The sequence below is a fragment of the Dendrobates tinctorius genome, unplaced genomic scaffold, assembly GCF_039654945.1.
Source record: "Dendrobates tinctorius isolate UK_male_01 unplaced genomic scaffold, ASM3965494v1 ptg000003l, whole genome shotgun sequence".
NCBI lineage: Eukaryota > Metazoa > Chordata > Amphibia > Anura > Dendrobatidae > Dendrobates > Dendrobates tinctorius.
The window spans coordinates 1698123-1712840 of record NW_027361671.1 but is presented as its reverse complement, the minus strand read 5'-3'; the positions used below and the strand labels follow the sequence as shown (position 1 = coordinate 1712840).

General features: G+C 46.4%; 1 protein-coding gene across 2 annotated transcripts in view; it reads right to left on the bottom strand.

The window, feature by feature from the left end:
* MSH3 (mutS homolog 3) overlaps window positions 1-14718 on the bottom strand; it is a 293593-nt gene that overhangs the window by 262009 nt on the left and 16866 nt on the right. For both annotated transcript variants that reach the window (XM_073581229.1, XM_073581149.1), the window contains exons 5-7: window positions 7601-7717; window positions 7246-7363; window positions 3884-4029 (exon numbers count right to left, since the gene is read on the bottom strand). In XM_073581229.1, coding sequence (XP_073437330.1) covers window positions 3884-4029; window positions 7246-7363; window positions 7601-7717 — 381 coding nt within the window. The remainder of the gene's footprint in view (window positions 1-3883; window positions 4030-7245; window positions 7364-7600; window positions 7718-14718) is intronic.

The window sequence follows — 14718 nt, the reverse complement described above, 5'->3', positions numbered from 1 at the left end:
GTATGGCTATCCTACTGACATAAAGCAGCAGTGCCTTGTTTATCCAGCCTGGAGACCAAGTAAGAGGGCAACCATCTAAGTCACCACAGATGGGTCACAAATGTTGGTTATAGCTCAGGCACCTCAACAGCTGTTTCATGCTGTCATGAGTTTCTTTCATGTGGTCTGCATAACCAACTGGAATTGAATGTAGCTATAGTGCAATGGTCGGCGCCACTTCATGGCATCCCCCTCTCCCTATATGATGGGACGCTGGCTTCCACGCCGCCCCGGCCCCGCAGCGTGGTTCCCTGGTGTGCTCCTTACTCTTCTTGGTGTGCACACTCTTAAAAAGGCAGCGTGAGCATATGGTAAATTCCCTCAGCTTGTTGGTGAGAGGCATTTACCATAATTAGTGCACCTGCAAGATGGCTCCCAGCCAATTGCTAGGAGTCATCCTGTATAAAAGACTCCAACTCCCTAAGTGAGTTGCGAAACAACAAATTAAGTCATTAGGTAGTTGGTATTCTACCAGTGCAGTTGTGAGGTCCTCTGGTCCTGTTGTGGCCAGTGTCCTGAACCCGAATCCTTGGTCTCGCTGCAGCCAGTGTCCTGAACCCGAATCCTTGGTCTCGGTGCAGCCAGTGTCCTGAACTTTGTCCCCTGCTCCCAGTGCAGCCAGTGCCTGAACATTGTCCCCTGCTCCTGGAGTGGCCAGTCCTGAATTCGAAGTCCCATGGTCCAGATGCAGCCAATCCTGTTCCCGAAGTCCCCTGGTCCCGATGCGGCCAGAACCTGGACATCGTACCATGGTCCTGGAGTGGCCAGTCTTAAATCCGAAGTCCCCTAGTTCCAATGTGGCCAAGGCCTGAAAATTGTCCCCCGGTCCGTGTGCGGCCAGTTTCTTATTCAGTATCCTAGACTGGTGTTTCTGAACATAGCCCTAATCAGTGTCAAACTGCAGTACTGGGATTTGCCTAGGAGCAGTACCTGGTGGCTATCTGCAGCCCAATTTGTCTCCACCATCAGGAACTCCAGTGAACACCTGGTAGCCGCTGCTTAGCTACGCCCCTTCTTAGGCAGGCCCGGCCCTGTGGCACAGTGGGTGCACAAATCCATGTACCCCACTGTTGGGAGTAGTAGTGGCGCACTGCGCCATTATGTAGCAAGAGTGCTTTTAGGCTTGCTTTGGACGAATCGATAAAGTGCCTCCATTCCTCTGGATTATGACTTCTCTTCAGAATTTCCATTAAAGGGAATCTGTCACCTATTTTTTGCCCTATTAGCTGCGGCCACCGCCATCAGGGGCTTATCTACAGCATTCTGTAATGCTGTAGATAAGCCCCCGATGAAATCTGAAAGATAAGAAAAACAAGTTAGATTATACTCACCCCGGAGTTCGGTCCGGTTTGATGGGTGTCGCAGTCCGGTGCCTCCCATCTTCTAGCGATGGCGTCCTTCTTACTTCTGCCGCGGCTCCTATGCAGGCATACTTTATCTGCCCTGTTGAGGGCAGAGTAAAGTACTGCAGTGCGCAGGCGCCGGACCTCTCTGACCTTTTCCCGCCACCTGCGCACTGCAGTACTTTATTCTGCCCTCAACAGGGCAGATAAAGTACGCCTGCGTAGAAGTCACGGCAGAAGTAAGAAGGAGGACGCCATCGCTAGAAGATGGGAGGCGCCGGACCGCAACACCCACTGCACCCGACCGTGCCCCCCGGTGAGTATAAGCTAACTTGTTTTTCTTATCTTTCAGGTTTCATCGGGGGGGCTTATCTACAGCATTATGGTATGGACATAATGGAGGTACTCTTCCACCAGGCACCCAACGCGCGTTTCACAGTTGCTTCATTAGGGGTGTGAAGTTTTTATTATGTTTTGTGTATTTTCGTTTCTAATCAAATTTCTATATGTATTTTTATGAACTGCTGGTCCTGGCACATTTTTCTTTTTGAAATTATTGTACTTTATATTAGAAGTAAATCTAGGTCCATTAAGTTTGCATATATCTGAAATTTGCTGAAATTTTTTCGGAATTAGCAATTTTTAAACTTTTTATACTTTGGTTTTGTTATGCCCTTAACAAAATAGTTAATGTATCTGATGTACTCTGCCATATATGTTACACAGGGATTTTTTTATACCCTTTCAAATAATAATATATACTAATAATAGTTTGCAGGGTTTGCTAGATATGATCTCTTGCTAGTAATAAAAACGTCCTGGGGGGGTGTTCTGGCATTGAAATGAGAACTGGTTGTTTCCTCCTCACTAGTTTCACTTTCCATAGATCACTGTTCAGCGTGTGTCTGGGGGAGGAGTAGCTGCTCTCTGCACTGAGGCTGCTAGAGGGGGAGGATTTGTTACTGTGTGAGGAGGGATAGGCTTGTTGCTATGGAGGGTGGGGTTGTTGCTATAGAGGGCATGTTTTTAGTAGAGTAGGAGTAAACGACCAGCTCTCATTTCAATGCCAGAACACACACCCCCAGGACGTTTTTATTACAAGCAAGAGATCACATCTAGCAAACCCTGCAAACTGGCCACAGAAGGTAAATTACTTATTGTCAGCATTCTGCAGCCCAGATATGCACTGAGATTATGTGAAAAGCCCGGACAACCCCTTTAACTATCTCTGCAGCCCTCCACCAGTCGGGACTTTATAGCAGAGTGGCTCAATGGAAGCCTCTCCTCAGTGCCTGACTTATGAAAGCCCGCATAGAGTTTGCTAAAAAACACATGAAGGACTCCCAGACTATGAGAAATAAGATTCTCTGGTCTGATGAGACGAAGATAGAACTTTTTGGTAATGTGGAGAAAACCAGACAATGCTCTTCACCTGTCCAGTACAATCCAAACAGTGAAACATGGTGGTGGCAGCATCATGCTATCAGTTTGTCAAGAGTGGGAGAAGAGAGTTGCATTGACAATCCAACACAATGGGCAGCACTTTGAACACATTTTACAAGTGGTCATAAACTTGTAAATAACTCATATAAGAATAAAGCTACATTAAAACCAAGTACACCATTGTTTTTCTTGTGAAATTCTTAATAAATTTGATGTGTCACATGACCCTATTCCCGTTGGAAAAAATAAAGTTGGATCCAAAATGGCCGACTTCAAAATGGCTGCCATGGTCAACACTCATCTTGAAAAGTTTCCCCCTCTCCCATATACTAATGTGCCACAAACAGGCAGTTGATATCACCAACCATTCCCATTTTATTTAGGTGTATCCATTAAATGGCCCACCCTGTATATTCAAGAACGGGAATCTCCATTTTAACCTCCAAAATGAGGTTCTGCAGAAGCCGAGGTTTCTAGTCTAAGGAATGCTTCATTACGCTTATCCCTGGAATATTTAAATATTAAAATTCTTAAATTTCCATATTTTTCAGCACAAATCTTGAAACAGGAAAAGACCCCATATCGCCCCAAACCACCCAATACCTCCATAGAGAGACACAAGCCTCTCCTCACATCCGAAAAAAAGAAAGAAAACGTGTCAATTAATTATTAAACCTATCAGGAGACTCATGACTTAAGGGGTATTCTGGTCTCCTGCATGTTTACTGTTGTGCGAGCCTCAGTGCCATAGACTTAAAAATGATTGGCAGAAAGAATTTGGCAATTGTACGTCCATACAACAGTCCTGACCAGGAAATAATGGGGACACAAATTCCCCAATCCAGCCAATAGGTGGTCGCTTATGGGGACTGGAATATCCCTTTAATGAGTCACATTTTGCTCACTGATCCTCGCACAGATGGTGCACAAGTCACAAATACAGATGGCTTAAATTAACTAAATTTTGTGAACATCACCTGAGGTCACAGATTGTAGTTTCTAAAATGTATGTAAAAAATGAAATATATAATATTATTATTATTAATAATAATACTTACCATCAGACCAAATACAATCTCATCAGCTTTCTTAGTTTTCGACTTTTCCTGCATTTCAGAAATACATAGGAGGTAGCTGCTTGGGGTGTCAGTAAGGGTGGTCTCAGCCTCTAGAGAATCATCAATATTCATCAATGGGCTCACATTTAAGACTGGGTTCAGGAAAAAAAAACACCACATTACTTAACGCCGCAGCCCTTTTTCGTTTTTGTGTTTCCATTTTTCGCTCCCCTTCTTCCCATGGACATAACTTTTATATTTTTCCATCAATATGGCCATGTGAGGGCTTGTTTTTTGCGGGACGAGTTGTATTTTTGAATGACACCATTGGTTTTACCATGTCGTGTACTAGAAAACATGAAAAAATTTCCAAGTGCAGTGAAATTGCAAAAAAAGTCAAATTCCACACTTGTTTTTTGAATTTTGTTTTACCATGTTCGCCAAGTGCTAAAACTGGCCTGCCATTATGATTCTCCAGGTCATTACGAGTTTGTAGACACCAAACATGTCTAGGTTCTTTGTTATTTAAATGGTGAAAAAAAATTCAAAGTTTGTATAAAAAAAAAAAAAAAAAATTGGGTCATTTTCCGAGACCCGTAGCGTCTCCAATTTGTTGTGATCTCGGGTTGAGTGAGTGCTTATTTTTTGTGCGCCGAGCTGACATTCTTAATGATCCCATTTTGGTGTGGATATGCTCTTTTGATCGCCCGTTATTGCATTTTAATGTAATTTTCCAGCAACCAAATAAATGTTGATTTTTTTTTTGTTACGCTGTTTACCAATCAGATTACTTATTTTTATAGCTTGATAGATCGGGCGATTCTGAGCATGGTGATACCAAATATGTGTATGTTTTATTTTATTTATCGTTTTATTTTGAATGGAGCTAAAGGGGGGTGATTTGAACTTTTATATTATTTAAAAAAAAGTTTTGTTTTTTTTTGTTTTTTTTTTTTACTTTTGGCACGTTTCAAAAGTCTCCATGGGAGACCAGAAGCTGCGATAATCCGATCACCTCCGCTACACACAGGCGATGATCAGATTGCCTGTGTGTAGCAGAAATGCTCACTTGCTATGAGCACTGACCGCTGGGAGGCGCTCATAGCAATCCGGCAACAACCACAGGGGTCTCCTGCAGACCCCAGATTGTCATGCCAACCCATCGGCGACCCATTTTCACATGACATGGGCGCAAATGTGCAGCATTACAAACGTGCTTATGGCGCGATTACAATAAATGCTGTTGTCAGATTGACAGCGGCATTTAACAGGTTAACAGCCGTTAGGGGCACGTCAGCTGTTCAAAACAGCTGACATGTGCCGGGAAAGATGTAGGCTCAGCGCCGGTAAGTGCGCCTGTAGGGAGATGCGCTCCTGCTCCTGACTGACAGCATGTTTGTGCAGAGTAGGATGTCAGTCAAGGAGGTGTGAGAGATTTCAGTGAGCTCGCTATGTAGTGAGAGGCGGCTAACCAAGTCCCAGGACCGCCCAGATGACTTGAAGTGAGCGGCTGCAGCAAGAATATACCTTTAATTTCTTCCTGAAGCCACACATCCAGCCACATGTTTGAAACAGTATTTAGCCTAAAGATTAATTCAATGTATGCTGGTAATTTTTTTTTTTTTTTTTTGTTGCTTAAAGGTTCCCTTTAACATACAATGCCTTGCGAAAGTATTCGGCCCCCTGAAACTTTTCAACCTTTTCCCACATATCTTGCTTCAAACATAAAGATACCAAAAGTAAATTTTTGGTGAAGGATCAACAACAAGTGGGACACAATTGTGAAGTTGAACGAAATGTATTGGTTATTTTAAATTTTTGTGGAAATTCAAAAACTGAAAAGTGGGGCGTGCAATATTATTCGGCCCCTTTACTTTCAGTGCAGCAAACTCACTCCAGAAGTTCATTGTGGATCTCTGATCCAATGTTGTCCTAAATGACTAATGATGATAAATATAATCCACCTGTGTGTAATCAAGTCTCCGTATAAATGCACCTGCTCTGTGATAGTCTCAGGGTTCTGTTTGATGCACAGAGAGCATCATGAAGACCAAGGAACATAACAGGCAGGTCCGTGATACTGTTGAGGAGAAATTTAAAGCCGGATTTGGATACAAAATGATTTCCAAAACTTTAAACATCCCAAGGAGCACTGTGCAAGCGATTATATTGAAATGGAAGGAGTATCATACCACTGCAAATCTACCAAGACCCGGCCGTCCCTCTAAACTTTCATCTCAAACAAGGAGAAGACTGATCAGAGATGCAGCCAAGAGGCCCATGATCACTCTGGATGAACTGCAGAGATCTACAGCTGAGGTGGGGCAGTCTGTCCATAGGGGACGAATAATATTGCACGCCCCACTGTTCAGGTTTTGAATTTCCACAAAAATGTAAAATAACCAATAAATTTCGTTCAACTTCACAATTGTGTCCCACTTGTTGTTGATTATTCACCAAAAACTTACATTTGGTATCTTTATGTCTGAAGCATGATATGTGGGAAAAGGTTGAAAAGTTCCAGGGGGCCGAATACTTTCGCAAGGCACTGTATAAGGAAAAACGGTCTCACCATGGTATACACACAATAAAATGTCCTCAGAGGTGAATCCCTTTAAAGGCAATCTGTTAGGTGAATTTCCCCACTCCTCGAGGATACATAAATGCATGTAGCTCTTTCAAAGACATGTCCAGTAATACCTTCACATGGTCAGTCCAATCCTTCTTTGCTGAGAAAACAGTATTTAAATTTATATGCAAATGAGACAGAAGAGCTCTTGTAGATCTGTCACTCCAGCTCTATTACCCACAAAGCACCAACTCCTCCTGCTGGGCAGGGGATGGAGGAGGCGATGCCCGGCGGGGGATGGTGGAGGCGATGCCCGGTGGGGGACGGTGGAGGTGATGTCCGGCGGGGGACGGAAGAGGCGATGCCCGGCGGGGGACGGAGGAGCTGATGCCCGGCAGGGGACGGACGAGGCAATGCCAGGCGGGGGACGGAGGTGATGCCCGACGGGAGACGGATGAGGCGATGCCCAACGGAGATGGTGGAGGCAATGCAGGGCAGGGGACGGTGGAGGCGGGGCTGGTTGGGGAATAGAGCTAGAGTGACAGAGGCTTCATATCTACAATAGCTCTTCAGTCTCATTCACATATCAATTTAAATGCGAATTTCTCAGTAATGGAGGAGTGGACTGGTCATATATAGTTATTGCTGGACTTGTCTTTGAAAGCGTTACACTAAAAATTCTTTGGGTCCTAAATAAAATCCTGCTGACAGATTCCCACTAACATTTGGGGCAATGTATTTAGGTCAATGGCAGTGATCAAACACCCTAAGTAAAGTTTAAGTAAAAGGATATCTTCTCCAATGAGCGTTGACTTTGTGTACAAGGCCGTGAGCTGCCTCGTAAATAAAGAATGCTTGTTGTCGCCGGCCGCCTTCAGCGCTGCCGTCTCTGTTTGTTTCACAACTCCAACCTGAAATAAAATAGATGGAAATGAGAAGAAATTCATAGTAATCTTCTACTGCCATCTGGTGGAGAACCATAGGATGACATGCTAACATGACTTCTCCATGGTGCCTGTCACTGCTCCATGGTGCCTAAATAATCTCACTGCCAATGTCCAGAACGGTCATTAGCTTCATCTGCATTTTATGTAATAATGACTAGAATGGAAACTTCCCGATAACATACATAGAACATATAAACTTACTTTAAATCCTTTTGCCACGAGCCGCCTGACATGGACGAACAATCTGTGGGTGGGAATGCTCGCCGTCATGAAGTTGTGGTCTAGGTGGCAATAAATGTTCAGTTCTCGGGCTGCAATCTGTAAGAGGTTACAAAGCAGAATACTTCATAAAAAGGTGACTGAGGACAGATCCCATATGGAGCGCAGCTCAATAAACATTAGCTAATGAATATATAATTGCTATTACACAGGTCCAGCATGTTGTGAATGCCTGAGAACCAGCAGTCTTCATTACCTCCATACAGGTCTATATTGGTTTAGGCATCAAGAAATGCTTAGCTTACTGGTAGCGGTGTTTTTCAGGAGCACACGACAGCACCACAAGAGAGGGGATCCGCCCTTCGGGGACAGGAAACCTACAGACACAAAAAGGGCGGCCCTCTCCCTCGCTTCAGTTGGATTACAGAGCATGAGAGGACCTCCCTGGTTTGTAGCAACTTATATATACAATATAAATATATACAATATATATATATACACACAATATATATATATATATATATATACATATATATATATACACATATACATATATATATATATATATATATATATACATATACATATACATATACATATATATATATATATATATATATATATATATATATACACGCAAATGAGTAAATACTCTTTACACCCGTGACTAAGGTCTAACTTACGGGTAAAAAAGGGTGCTGATCCATACTTGAGAAAACAGAGAAAGGGAGGGAATCGAAAGGTGCTGTCGTGTGCTCCTGAAAAACACCGCTACCGGTAAGTAGCTAAGCATTTATTCAGTCGCCACGACAGCACCACGAGAAAATTACAGAGATGTAAAGAGCCTAGGGAGGGATAGCTGCCTCAAGCACCTTTCTCCCAAATGTGAGATCGGAGGAGTCGCCTAAATCCAATCTATAGTGTTTAAAGAACGTAGACAGAGATGACCACGTAGCTGTCTTACAAATGTCCTCACTGGATACTTCCGAGCCCTCTGCCCATGATGTCGCCACGGCCCGAGTGAAGTGTGCTCTTATGCCTTCCGGAGCTTCTGCGCCACCTGCCGTATAAGCCAAAGAAATTGCCTCCCTAATCCACCTGGCTAAAGTGTTCTTGGACACCCTAAGCCCTTTCTTAGTGTGACTCTAGCTTCCCTAAATTGAGTATACGGGGAGAGTCTAGAGAGAGCCAGCAAATCGCTAACTCTCCTGGCCGATGTCAGTGCGACCAGTAGAGCAGTTTTGAAGGATAGGACCCTAATAGGGGCAGAATCAATAGGTTTAAACTGGGCTTCTGTTAGAGCTGATAACACTAAGTTCAGATCCCATGGAACTAGCTTCTTTTTAATGATGGGCCTAGATCTAGACGCTGCCTTTATGAACCTGGATACCCAGTAGCTGCTCGCTAGGTTACAGTTGTATAATGCCCCTAGGGCCGAGACCTAGACTCTGAGCATGATTGTGGACAGACCCATCTCTAACCCCTTCTGCAGGAACTCCAAAACCTGACCAATACAGATTCTCTGACCAATCTCCGTCCCAGAGGCTGACAAGAATCTTTTCCAAATTTTGACATAGATGTTTGTCGTGGAAGGTTTCCTACTTTCCCCACTCAGTAGTGCCCCCTCAAATTCCACGCCACTAAATGTAGATTGGATACATGCGGGTGGAATACTGGACCCTGGGAGAGGTGATCTGGGAGCTCTGGGAGAATCCATGGCTGGGTCACTGACATCTTCCTCAGCCAAGGAAACCATGGCCTCCTAGGCCAGAATGGGGCTATCAGGATCATGCGGGCCTTGTCTTCCCGAATCTTCTTCAGCACTATTGGATTTAAATTCAGTGGGGGGGGAAGGCGTAAGCCAGGCCCAAGTTCCACGGAATTAGGAGAGCGTCTACTGTGAGCGGGTCTTCTCTGGGGTCCAGAGAACAAAACTGATGTAACTGCCTGTTTTTCCTGTGGGCGAACAGGTCCATTTCTGGAGACCCCCACATGCGCACAATGTTCGAAGATGGCCCTGTTTGAAACCCACTCTCCTTCCCTGAGTCTGTTGCGGCTTAAGAAGTCGGCTGTAATATTGTTTTCTCCTTTTATATGGAGGACTGTAAGGGATAGAAGATGAACTTCGGCTATCTGAAAGATATGATTTGCCACCTCCATTAAAGCCCTGGAGCGCGTTCCCCCTTGATGATTAAAGTAAGCTATGGTTACCTGATTGTCTGAGAGAACCCTGACGGGTCGGCCCTGTAGGGACATAAGGAAACCACTTAAGGCCCATTCTACTGCTAGTAATTCCTTTATATTAGCTGAGTAGTCCTGCTCCTGTGGTGACCATACCCCCTGGATCCACATCTCCCCCATATGCACCCCCCAACCCTTGGGGCTAGCATCTGCGGTTATGATTCGGGAGACCTAATTTATCCAAGGAACCCCTCTATGCAGGTTTGGTCTAGGAGTCCACCACCTTAGGGAATGGTATCGCCTCTTGGGACAGTGTAAATTTCCTCTCTAAGTGACCTCCTAGCCGGCAAGTATTGTGTAATACATCCCACTGCAGGGACCTGGTGTGGTATTGGGCCCAGAGAACCGCTGGTATACATGAAGTGAGTGGGCCTAATAGTGACATTGCCCCCCTTAGAGTGACCGAAGGGTTCTGTATTGTCCTGAGTGTTTGCCGCTGAATATTGTCCACCTTTTTTTCTGGTAAGCAACACTCCTGCAACCTGGAATCAATTAGCAGACCGAGGAACTGCTGCGTCTCCATGAGTTGCAACCGCAATTTTTTGAAACTAATAATCCATCCCAAATGTTGGAGGCTGGCTACTACTTTCTGTAATTGTGCGGTGCAATGTGACTGAGTGTCCCTCAATCAACAGGTCATCGAAATAAGGGATCACGAGAATATCCTGTTCGTGTAAATGGGCCATAACCTCCGCCATTATCTTAGTGAAAACTCGTGGTGCGACTGCCACCCCGAAGGGAAGTGCTCTGAATTGGAAGTGGCTTACTGTTCCCCCCAATGAAACTGCTACTCTTAGGAACCGCTGGTAATCTATGCGTATCGGGACATGATAATAGGCGTCTTTAAGGTCTAACACCACCAGGAAACATTCGTTAAACAGTAACTTTATGGCAGATTTAACTGATTCCGTTTTGAAGGTGCGTATGAAAATAAATTTATTGAAGCCTTTAAGGTTTATGGTGGTATGGAAGGAATCATCAGGCTTTTTGACCAAGAAGAGGGGGGAGTAAAATCCCTTACCTCTCTGTACCTCTGGAACTTTCACCAGGACACTCTTCTGCTGAAGTTCCTGGACCTCAGAATCTAACGCCCGTTGTTCTGCAGGGGAAGAACGAATGGGAGTCAAAACAAAATCAATAGGCATTTCTCGGAACTCAAATTTTAGCCCCATTTTAATGACGCTATGGATCTAGTGGCTATTTGAAATGTCATTCCAGGCCGGATAGAATTGTAACAGCCTGCTTCTGACCTGGTCCGTCAGTCATTGCGGCTTTCTGCGGTCATGAGAAAACATATATCCTCTACCTTTCCTCCTGCCGATGTCGTGCCTTGTTCTCTCTGTTTGATCTTCAGTCAAACCACCTTCTGTTATAGTCCCGCCTGTAAAAGGATCTTCCTAAGTAGGGGAACCGTTTTTTACTGTCGCTTGCCTTCTCCAAGAGCTCGTCTAGTACCGAGCCAAACAGGTGTCCCACTTCACAAGGTATGTTGTACAGTTTCGACCTGGCCTGCATATCCCCTGGCCAACACTTCAGCCATATGGCCCTGCGGGCGGCATTAGACAAGGCTGCTGATCTGGCAGCTAGCCTTACAGAGTCTGCTGATGCGTCTGAAAGGAACGCTGTCGCCCCCTGAATCATAGGGAGAGAGGATAGGATTTCTTCCCTAGGGGCCTTGTCCCTAAGCTGTTCCTCTAGGTGGTCTAGCCACACCATCATAGACCAGGCTGTACATGTGGCTGCAATAGCTGGCCTAAGAGATCCCACTGAAGTTTCCCCAAGACCCTTTCAGGAACACGTCAGACCTTCTATCTAGTGGATCTTTCAGGCTACCCAAATCCTCGAATGGCAGAGAAGTTCTTTTGCAGCCCTTGGCCACCACCACATCAAGCTTTGGGGCTTTATCCCATGCGGCTGATGCTGACTCCTCAAACGGGTACCTCCTCTTAAATGCTGGTGGCAAGGAACCCTTTCTTTCGGGTTTCTTCCACTCCCGCGAAATCAGGTAATTTTGTCGATAACTGGGAAGGATCTCTGAGATTTCCTATCCAGTCCTTTAAACATAAGATCCTGTATGGCACTTTCTGACTGGGGCTCCTCGATCCCCATAGTGGTGTTCACTGCTTTTACTAGCCGGTTAATCTGGTCCAGCGGAAAACAAGGACGACCTGCTCTTGCCTCTGAGGATGATGAGGATGAAGGGGATGAATCTGATATCAGCTCCCCTGAGTCTCTCCCTGAGTCTGAACACTGGAGCCCGTGTCCCACTTCTCTAACCCGTCTTTCCTGTGATCGGGCTTTAACAGAACCCTTAATCTCCTGTCTAACCAACTCCCTCAGGGTGGTGGACAGTTCTGGGGTCTCTTCCGCTATTAGGTTCTGGATGCAGGGTCTGCAAAGTTTCTTCCCATGGCCATGAGGGAGAGGAACACCACATTCGGCACACTCCCTGTGTTTGGTCTTAGCGGAACTCTTTTGTCCCTGCCAAGTTTGGAGGGAACATAAAGGGAGACAATACATCACTAAGTGAACTTTCACGCAGATCACTTACCCCGTCTGTAGTAAGAGGTACCGTAGTCTGTGGGGGGGTCCTTCTTAGCCGATGATATGTCTCTGCGGCTTGAGGACCTGCCGGACTTATCCTTCTCCTTTTGGTTGGCTTTAGTTTCTGTAGGGCGGCTACTGCCACTAGACCGCCGCTGTGAAGCTGAAGCGTGGGGCTTTTCCTGCTGCGGACGATCTGATGATGCCGCTGATGCTGCATGCTCCGATGAATCCATTACGCGTAATAGACTAGAAGCCTTTAGGTGCCTACACAGCCTCCCTATATAGGCCGGCCTCCCCCAATGGTACCTGCCCCCGGTGGGGCCAGCAGGCGGATCTGGGCGGCCTGCCCGGTACTACTGTGTGTAGGGGACGGCCCCCCTCCTCCGGAGCGGGCCCCCCCGCGACGCCCATCCGTCGACTCCGGTGCCCCCCCTGCCGCCGACGCTTACCCAGCGCAGCGTTCCGGAGAGGCCTACGTTGCCGGTCCCACCGCGCATGCCCGGCCGCAGGCCGTGTCATCAGGGGCCGCCCCTTCCAACGCGTCACAGCCGCCACGCCCCGACGGCGACGGGCACCCGCCGAGACCGATGGAGAAGCACCGCCCTGGACGCCGCCAGCAGGCCCGACCCGGAGAAGGGAGGCCCCCGCGCGTGTACTTACCCGTACACGTGGCGATGGGCCCCCTAAAGACAACCCTGGAGGGTGCTTTGCGCTGCTGCTGCCTCACGCACAGTCTCCCTGCCATGGGCACCTCCAGGACATCGGGAAGCCGCAGCAGGGGCCCTCCCGCTGCCTGACCCGACCCCGCCGGCCCTGGGAATCTTCTGCCACGAGGTATGTCTGCAGAGGTTCCCCTGTCGGGGACAGGAAACCAAACTGAAGCGAGGGAGAGGGCCGCCCTTTTTGTGTTTGTAGGTTTCCTGTCCCCGAAGGGCGGATCCCCTCTCTCGTGGTGCTGTCGTGGCGACTGAATAAAATGTAACAGTTCCCCGGCATTACCTCTAACCATTCTATATGCAAACTACTCATTACCAAAATATACATCACAGCCTATCGTAAGAAAAAGGGAGCAAGCACCAATATAACATCTGTGGCACACTATGGTGATGGAGTGTCGCGAAGCTCATTTAAAGGGAATCTGTCAACAGGGTATTGCTACCTCATCGGAGTCCAGCAGAATGTAGGAAAAGAGACCCTGAATTCAGTCATGTGTCACTTAGTTTACTCGGTGCAGCAGTTGTGATACAGTTAGAGGGAATTAGATGTAGCAAGCAGCAGAGCTCAGAAAGCTGCCACCCGCCCACACCACAGCTTTCTATGTACATCGTATAGCGACAGTAAGCTGCTAATCAGAGGAGGGGGCATGGTTGGACCAGGAGGCACAAGAGCTGTAGTCCAGCAGTGATAATCTCGTGCTGATAAAACATTAATTGTACTGAAACAACAGCACACAGCCTATTAAGTGACACATCACTGAACTCTGTGTCTCTGCCCCTACCTCATGCTGCCCTCAGATTACATAGCAAAACCGTGCAGACAGATTCTATTTAAAGGGCTGTTCTCAAGTTTAAAAGTTATCCCATATCCACAGGTGTGCCGGAGTGAGCTGAGAGCAGCAGTTGGCTGAACTTTGGCGCTCCCAATAGAATAAATGGGGCAGTAGTGCGCAGGATCAACCTCGCTCTTTTCAGCTGGGGTTCTTCATTCTTGAGATCAGTGGGGGTCACAGAGGTCAGAAAGTTATCCCCCATCATCTGAACGGGATATAGCTTTTATGTATGAACACCCACTTAAGGTAAATTATAACGGCCATACCACACTCTACACTAACGACCCTTTGAGGGGCCGTACATTATGTCGTATTTGAACTTGTTCCAAGAGCTACTGATTTTTCTTTTTTTTTTTTTTTTTTTAACACGCACACACAGGTCTGATTGCATGAATCACTTATGGAGCTGGGGAGTACACACTTAGCGTGGCCAGGACGAAGGGTTCTTAGCAGTCCGAAACATACAAGACTGTCATGTATGATTTTTTTCCCTTTTTTATGAAGATGTTTCGTTAATAAAGACTGGTCCTGGATTGCATCATTTTTTTCTTTTATTTTACTCAAACTCAAGGACATCGGAGGTTTCCGGGCGTCACTCTATATTTATTCCTCCTGCATGTCTCGTCGTGGTGGTCAGCGGATATTCCCTTCCTCTTTGCTTTCTTCTAGGGTCCTCCACACATGGCGGGGGGGGGGGGGGCAACTTTGTTTTATAGACGTCATCTGTTTCTAACGGTAGCGAACAAGCTATGATCACGGTAGT